The 8,457-nt window shown below is 44.0% G+C and overlaps 1 protein-coding gene across 12 annotated transcripts in view; it reads right to left on the bottom strand.

Moving 5' to 3' along the window:
* The window catches only part of LOC116840827 (nesprin-1), a 118,537-nt gene that overhangs the window by 83,613 nt on the left and 26,467 nt on the right, over positions 1-8,457 (bottom strand). For 6 of the 12 annotated variants that reach the window (XM_032808070.1, XM_032808074.1, XM_032808073.1 and 3 more), the window contains 10 exons: positions 8,363-8,455; positions 7,804-7,827; positions 7,430-7,608; positions 5,623-6,025; positions 5,309-5,455; positions 4,689-5,229; positions 2,847-4,533; positions 2,659-2,767; positions 2,534-2,548; positions 1,269-2,313 (listed from right to left, as the gene is read on the bottom strand). In XM_032808070.1, the coding sequence (XP_032663961.1) occupies positions 1,269-2,313; positions 2,534-2,548; positions 2,659-2,767; positions 2,847-4,533; positions 4,689-5,229; positions 5,309-5,455; positions 5,623-6,025; positions 7,430-7,608; positions 7,804-7,827; positions 8,363-8,455 (4,243 nt within the window). The remainder of the gene's footprint in view (positions 1-1,268; positions 2,314-2,533; positions 2,549-2,658; positions 2,768-2,846; positions 4,534-4,688; positions 5,230-5,308; positions 5,456-5,622; positions 6,026-7,429; positions 7,609-7,803; positions 7,828-8,362; positions 8,456-8,457) is intronic. The other 6 variants (XM_032808072.1, XM_032808075.1, XM_032808067.1 and 3 more) reach the window with 3 other exon arrangements.

The raw sequence follows: 8,457 nt of genomic DNA, 5'->3' as shown, positions 1-8,457 counted from the left end.
GTGAAGCCGCTATTAGTGAAAGAACGTGTCGTGAGTGGTTTCAACGCTTCAAGAACTGTGACGTCGAAGACCGGCATAGCGGTGGAAGAGAAAAGGTTTTCGAAGATGCAGAATTGGAGGCATTACTTGATCAAGACTCGTGTCAAAATCAAGAAGAATTGGCACGATCATTGGGAGTGACTCAACAAGCCATTTCAAAAGCCTCAAAGCCATGGGAATGATTCAGAAGCAAGGAAATTGGGTGCCGTACGAATTGAAGCCGAGAGATGTTGAACGGCGTTTGTTTGCTTGTGAACAGCTGCTTGAAAGGCAAAGACGGAATGGATTTCTGCATCGCATTGTGACTAGGGACAAAAAATGGGTTCATCACGATAACCCCAAGCGCAGAAAATCATAGGGAGTTCCCGGCCATGCTTCCACGTCGACGGCCAAACCGAATATTCACGGCTCCAAGGTCATGCTCTGTATTTGGTGGGACCAGCTCGGCGTAGTGTATTATGAGCTGTTAAGACCGACTGAAACAATCACAGGCGATCGGTATCAAACACAATTGATGCGTTTGAGCCGAGCATTGAAAGACAAACGGCCGCAATACAACGAGAGACACGATAAAGTGATTTTGCAGCATGATAATGCTCGACTCCATGTTACGAAAGTGGTCAAGACATACTTGGAAACGTTGAAATGGGAAGTCTTACCCCACCCGCCGTATTCTCCAGATGTTGCTCCCTCTGACTATCACTTGTTTCGATCAATGGCATACGGCCTGGCTGACCAGCACTTCCGGTCTTATGAAGAAGTAAAAAATTGGATCGATTCGTGGATTGCCTCAAAAGATGACCAGTTTTTTCGACGCGAGATTCGTACGCTGCCCGAAAGATGGGAGAAAGTAGTGGCTAGCGATGGACAATACTTTGAATCATAAATGTATAACCAGTATTTTGCAATAAAGCCTCGAATTTTGGAAAAAAACAAAGTTGTACACCTAATATATATAAAAAATTGGGACTCAAGGATCGGTCTAAGTATGGAAGGTTGATTCTCCGGGTACGATAATCAAAGAAAAATTTCGATACGTGCGTTTAACATACTGGACAATTTTATCCTCCCACAATCATATTAATATTAAAAACTAATATTAGTATTTAATAGCACTAAGGCATCCGTGCTTGCTCCTTATGTGCCTTTTCAAATCTTACTGTTAGTTAAAAGATTTTAATTTTAATATATTATAAAAATATAGTAATAATAGAAAATTTTTCACTGACCTTTCACGAGTTTCCGAGACTCGTCTTCCAGAACGTTCAATATAGACACTTTCTCCTTGATCTCTTTCTGCAGATTCTCCGTTTTGCGAACTCTTTCCTCTGGCGAGGCCGTGGAGTCCTCGATATCCGCGATCGATTGAGGCGCGGCTTGCTGAATCCATGATCGCAGCTCCACAAGTTTTGATTGAAATTTGTTCCATCGAGTACTGTGTTCTTGCAGATAAACTACCTTCTCGCGTACAATCTTTAATGTACGCTCCATCTTCTCTTCGGTTTCCGTCACCTCCTTCTCCAGAATCTCCTTCTTGCTGGGTGTGAGCGCTTGCAGAAGATTCGCATGTGTATCGCGCAATTTCCTCATCATTTCCTCCGCCGATTTTCTTAAATTAGCACTGAACTCTTGATTTTTCTGCAGGTCAGAGGTAACTTGAGCGGCTTCGTAATAAGAGGTTAATTCGATTTGCCGCAGTTCTCTCTCAGCTTGTTCGATCAATCTCAAAATTTCGTTTTTCTGTTCCTCATAAGTGCTCCATAACTTTTGGGAGTCCTTCAGGGACTTCAACGTCTCCATACTTTGGCCGTATGTGTCGTTCCAGTTAGTTTCCAACTGCTGGACCTCGGACGAGACGAAGGGTGGCGCGTGTTGATCTTTCAAGAGGTCTTTGCCGCGTTGCAGCATGCTGACGATAGTCGCTCGTTGCTGTTCCAATTGATTGAGACGGGATTCTTGATGCGCCACCGCGCTTTGCAGTTTCTCAGGTGCCTCGGGCATGACCTCGACCTTTGATTGCTCGCGAACCTTGCGCAACAAAGTGCAAACTTCGCGTACCTCCTTCCGATAGGTGTAACTCTTCGAATAGATATCTGTTTTCGTCATAGTGATCTCGATCGTTGGTATTAGGTTCTTATATCGGGTTATCAGTTGTTCCAAATTCTGCTGCGCTGTGAGCGCTTCGCGATCCGAGCGATTTAGCGTCAGGTTGTCAAGAGTTTGAACCAGCCACTTCATATCTTCGCGCTTGTTGTCGGCTTCGCGGCAGATTTTCTGCGAACAATCGACGGCGTTTTATAGATTTTTTCGTATTCATAACTGGAGTATGTACCTTGATAACAAAAGAAAGTGTTATTTCATAAATCAATATTCACACTTAAGAATTTCACTCTGGAAACCAAATGTGAAATTCTCGAGCGAAACGCATAGCGAAACTACGAGGAAACGGAAAATACAGGTGCACGAAAATACAGGTCTTTTCGTTCATATTTACCGTCAAGGTCTGGAGCTATCCAGGAAGAACGCAGAAAAGGTGAAGCAGAGTGTTTAAGTATGTTTAAATATGTGAACGACGTGAGATAGTGAAGATCTATCGAGACTCACAACCGACACTCTTACCTGGAATATCGTTTTCTCCTTCTCGAATTCTTCCAAAGTGTTGACCTCGCGTAGAATCGTTCTCAGGATATTGTCGACGTCATCCATCCAATGCACCATTTCGTCAAACCTAAAAGCACAAATGCCCACAATGTAATTTCAAAACAAGAAAATGATGTTGATTGGTAACACAAAAATTGAACACTTACTTCTGTCTGTAAGTCGTCCATTGTTGCAGGACTTCACGCAATTTCTTCTTCAGATTTTCCACTTTCTGCATGGTCGCTTCCCACAGATGTTCGGCATTTTGCGTGGCATCAGCGAGACTGCTATCGCCCGGCTTGAGTTTGCTGTAGGCGTCGCTGATCTTTTTCAAAGTCTGCAAACAGCGTTCGATCTCGAGGACCTTCGCGCTACGGTTTAGGAAGAAGTCCTGAATGCGCTGTTGAATGCTATCCACGTCGTCGTTGTTAATAAGCGCTTGTTGCTCCGAACTGATCTCCATTTCGATCTCTTTGAGATACTGAAGGAAGCTAGCTTCGTCCAAACGAAATTCGAGTCTCATCAGATGAAGCGGCGCGAAGGTGAGGACTTCTCTCCAACGATTCTGCAGAGCTTCCACTGTATTTGCGATGGAGAGCTGCTGCTCGACTGGCAGTGCATTGCGGAGATCTTGACCGGCTTTCACGAGGTCCTGTATCCACTTTTCGTTCACTTTGCCGAAGAAGTTCTTGTGATACTCGACGGATTGACGATTGTCAATGTGCTTGTCGTTGACCATCGTCTCCGCGACCGATAACCACTCGGAGATTTGTCTGTCGCACTCCTTGAACTTCGTCCAACGTCGTATGGATTCCTGCAGGCGTTGTTCCCAGATTTGCGCCTCCTGAGAGACTTTGACGAATCGATCATTAAGTTTCCTCAAAGTAGCGCCGCCTTCGGCTGTTTCCACATCGGCGTGACTGTCGACGGCCTTGACAATGCTCGCGAATACCTTGTTCTTGGACTCCAGCATGGATTTGTAATAGAGTGTTCTCGAAAAGAAGACTTTATGACGATCCAACTGAGCTAAAGCAGCATCCCTGCCACCCGCGAGATTCATACTGGCCAAAAAGTTCTCGGCCTCGTCCAACCACGCGGATATCTCCTTCTGGCCGGCTTCCAGCGACTCCTGCTGTACCAATAATTGATGATACAAGTGTAGCTGCATAGGTATCAAAGCGCGCACCTTAACAAGTGCTTCCTTCTCCTTCTTTAGGGTATTCATCATCTTGTCAACCTCGTCGCGAGACAGATCTTGAATGAGAGTCTGGAACTTCTTGCTGATATTTTTAAAGAGATCCTCAATATCCTCAACCTCGTTGTGAAGAGTTTGCAGTTTTTCTCCATAGGCTTTGATCCGTTCTGTCGAGCTGAGCCCGGTGGTCGTTAAGGCAGCCTCGGCGTCTCTCAGCCAACTCTGAAGAGCCTCTATTCCAGCCTTGTAGTCCTTTCTCGTTCGGATGAGATCGCCCGCGTGCATATATTGCTTGGCCTCTTGGAAGAGTCGCTCCCATCTGGACGTTAGATTCGTATAACGCTCCTTCAGGCGAAACGCTACTGGTTCGTCGGACGTGGCGATTAAGAAGCTCACAGTATCCGACAGTTGCTGATGCTTGTCTTTCCATACGCTTATATCCTGGAAGAATTCCATCCGCTCGTCCTCTGGCAGATTTAACGCGGGCTCAGCGCGCAATAACCACGCTTCGAACTCGTCCGAAACAATAGTCCAACGACGCCAATAAGCGACTACCTCCTCGAGCATGCTTTGAGCGCAGCGCAGGTCCATCGACACGTTCTTCCACTTTTCGGCTGTCTCTCGCATAAAGCGATCGATATTAAGACTCTCTTCCCGGTCTGAAACACAAATTCATAGCGTTACTGCGTCAACGAGAAATTACTATTACTCAGTTGTGAAATTGCTGTCTGTCGCACAGTAAATAAACTTTCAATTCTCAAATTAATTAGTTTCTAAATAACTGCTCAACTAACTGACTCACGTTTTAACTTACCAATATCGCCATCGCGCTTGTACTCCTCGGCGACCTGCTGCATGTCCAAGTAGGCCTTTTGAAATTCCTGGAATATTCTGTTTCGCGAGACAAAGTTGCGATATTGCTCCAGCATCTGGTGAACCTTCTCCTCCGTGCCGTATTTAACATTCCAGCCTTTCAATTTGGTCTCCACGAGGTACAGGAAAGCAACCAGGCAGCATTTGTGCTCCAGGAACTTCAGTTTCACTCTTCTCTTGGCAGCGCGTACGGGCAAACTGTCGAAACGTGCAGACATGCTCTCCAGTTGTTCAGGCTGAACTTGTCGGGCCAACGGTGAGTTTTTGGCGTGCTGGAATTTCTCCGTTATGGCCGGCAGGTCGAGGAAGAATTTCTTGTGATCTTCCAGCTTGTTTGATATTATGTTCGCCGTTCCCTCCGTCATTTCGTCCGGTATGTCGTTGTCTGAGTGCAAGAGAGCTTCGGCTCTCGCCAGCCATCTACCAGCTTCTCCTAATTCGCCCGGTAACGCCGAATCCAGTAACCAGAGCCAGTGTAACATCTGCAGAAAAATAATACTTCCTGAAAGAAACCGCGTAAAATCGCGTATGTCTACTTGGGGAATTCATTGAGAGACTCACGAGGAGTTCCATTTGTTGCCACAACGTTTGTATGTGTCTCCAAGAATCCCGTGTGATGCTTATCATGCTGGGCGTATCGACCAAACTTTGCATCTTCTTGTATATAATTGATTTCTCATCAGCTTCCGCTCTGAAGAGCATATATTCCTGCAAGAAAAGTCACGACTATTATCCGATGTCAGAGAAATACAGTGAATGAAAATATCTCTCGTTTTCATTTATTTCTTTATCATTCTTAATTTCAGCAGAAATTATTTAAGTTAAAAACTGCACAAAATAATTAACATCTCTCGAGACTTAATATGTGAGCTTACCGGATAACTTGGCGGGAAGGCATTGGTCCTGTCAAGTTGCTCGAGATGCCTAACTCTTTCCTTCAGCCAATTCAGTAGACCGTTGTATTCTTCCTGTATAGCCGCGAATGAATCCGGACCCGTGTTCCCCGGCTCCGGATACTTGTGTAAAAATTGGGCAACGTATGTCATGATTGATTTCTCATCGGGCTGTGGCACGTCTACGTCTTCAGGATCCAACAATCGCGCGATGCCCAGCTCGACCTCGGCAACTTGGAAAGCCGCTTCCAGGCGATGTCTGTTCGACCTTTCTCTCATGGCCGCTATGTTCACCAAGTTCGCTTTGATGGCGTTGATGATTGCTAAGAAGGCATTTCCGTCTCTCCAACTTTCGCCGAAGTCTCGAACTTGGATACCGACGTCCCTGAAGAAACAATCCGCAGTTCGTGTTATTATCGGCAATTGAACGATTGACTGAGTTAAGGGGACGCTGGAGTCGATGACGAACTCGAACAATGTCAATAATGCAGAGACAATCGTCACTAACATAATCACACTATCCTTTTCGTACTTCTTGTACATACAGAACTTACATGAATGTGTGTTGCTTTGTTTTACCATATTCAACGGAAAACGTAATCACATACGTCTAGAAATTTTTCTGCAAACTTTTTCGATATTCTTAAGCTTCCAAATGCAGATGCGAAGGTAGAGCAATGTTCTTAAAAATTTTTCTGTTTGAAGCATCCACACTTTCGGTATGTACAAGCTGCGGAACTTTTGGATTAGGCTTGAGATTTTACATTAAAAATTTTTTGTTCGTTTTTGTCACATTTGTCGAGCAATGTTCTTATTTATTTTCGCACGTGATTTCATTGCGTAAAAGCATTTGTAATTCTGTATAATCAGTACGACATAAATTTTACCGACAAAACACTGACATTTTTCTACAAAGTTTACGTCGTTTGTTAGAATTGCAAATGCTTTTACGCAATGAAAGTACGTGCAAAAATACATAGGAGCAGTGATGTAGCTAGAGGGGGAGAAGAACTGAGGGGTTTGCAACTTCCCCTGAAATCAATTTTCTGGGGTTATGCTAAATGTGAGAAAAATTTTTTCGAATAACCTTTTTTTGCTCGTCAAAAATAAGAAATACAGTCCCCTCCTTTTTTCTGGTTATGCCACTGAATAGGAGCATTGCTCAATACTTGACGAAAATGAACAAAACATTTTTAATGTAAAATCAGCTGTCATAGTTATATTTGCCTAATCCAATAGTTCCACAGCTTGTACATATCGAAAGTGTGGATGCTCCAAACAAAAATATTTTGAAGAACATTGCTCTACCTTCGCATCTGCATTTGGAAGCTTAAGAATACCGAAAGAGTTTGCAGAAAAATTTTCTATACATACATAGTTAAGTTGAATATGGTAAAACAAAGCAACACACATTCATGTAAGTTCTGTATATACAAGAAATACGAAAAGGATAAGTAATTATGTTAGTGAGTAATTATGTTAGTAATTATGTTCGTCATCGACTCTAGCATTCCCTTAATCGCGTAAAATATCACAGGAAAAAGAATTAGCTGCGGCAGCAATAATCTATATGTGAATGTCTCGTTGTAACATGAATTACACATGAGTAACATGAACCTAAAAGTATAACTGCCAGTAGACATATATTTAGTTATGAAACTTATGTAGTAGCAACAAAATGTTCGGCTACAGCAGCAAATTTCTAATAACAGCATCAAATACATTGCAGCAAACCATTATTAGCTGCAGCAAAGAAATCTTTTTTGCTACGACCCGACGAAGTACTGACTTGGGCAAGGCATTGGTGACCCATTGGAGCAAAGTCTTTCGCGCACCCTGCTTCCACTTTTCGCTGCTGATGCGTCTCCTCTCGCTCGCCGCCGAGCCTTGAGTGCCGAGGCTCTCGAGGCTGCTCTGACTTCCCCAGGTCTGCCCAAGGTACTCGAGGGCTCTCGTGTTCTCCTCGATCTAAAAAAATGTGATCGATCAACCGAGGTCAAGCGCGCTTCGCGCCGTCCTGGTCGAGCCTAGAAACGATCTAGCGTGCGTACTAATGGGATGCGCAATATTATGCAAGTGCACTTTGTCTCGCTCCCTCAGAGCTACCAACATCGATCATCGCGTCTAATTCACGATCTTCTTGCTTTTTTTCTCACTACTCACCCGCTTGCGATCCTTCGACCGTAGCTTGTTCATTGGAATACATACGGTTAGCAGAGTGACATAACTTACTTGACTCGCGACGAGGATTAATTGCACTCGGCGCAGTTGCGCTCGCTTCGCCCGCGGAGAAGAAGATATTGCCGATTGTATACGCCGATTGAAATCGTCGTGCAAAAGTTAATTTCAGTGTACGTCAGTTTCCAATGAAATACACGAGTTAATAAAGCGAAATTAATAATATAAATCCGTCGCGATGATTTGTTATCAAATTGGAAACTCGCTTATAAAATAGTAATCTCGCCATTTTACTCAATCTCGATGACGATACGCCAATTCGTCATCGCGACTTGGTAGAGCGGGCGTGAAAATACAAATTAATCCCCGTCGCTGTGTAAAAAAATGTGGTGCTGCTGCGTATCCATACTCAAAAGGTACTTGTTACGTTACGTGATACGAGCGCTATATTTAAGCAGCTACCGCATACTAAGTATAATGGTGCTCTTTTGCATAGCTCTCTGATTACATAGGAACTGCATTATACAAGTGTTGAGATAAGTACCTGGAAGTACAAGATGATGGTCCATATCAGACCCAGCACTACTGGCGGCCGTCCATCCACCAAATCGGACGAATTGATGTTCACTAATTTGATCT

Source organism: Odontomachus brunneus, unplaced genomic scaffold (genome assembly GCF_010583005.1).
Source record: "Odontomachus brunneus isolate Ranch 3 - 2012 unplaced genomic scaffold, Obru_v1 Obru_scaffold_012, whole genome shotgun sequence".
NCBI lineage: Eukaryota > Metazoa > Arthropoda > Insecta > Hymenoptera > Formicidae > Odontomachus > Odontomachus brunneus.
The sequence above is the reverse complement of the archived record's forward strand: the minus strand, read 5'-3'. Positions and strand labels throughout refer to the sequence as shown.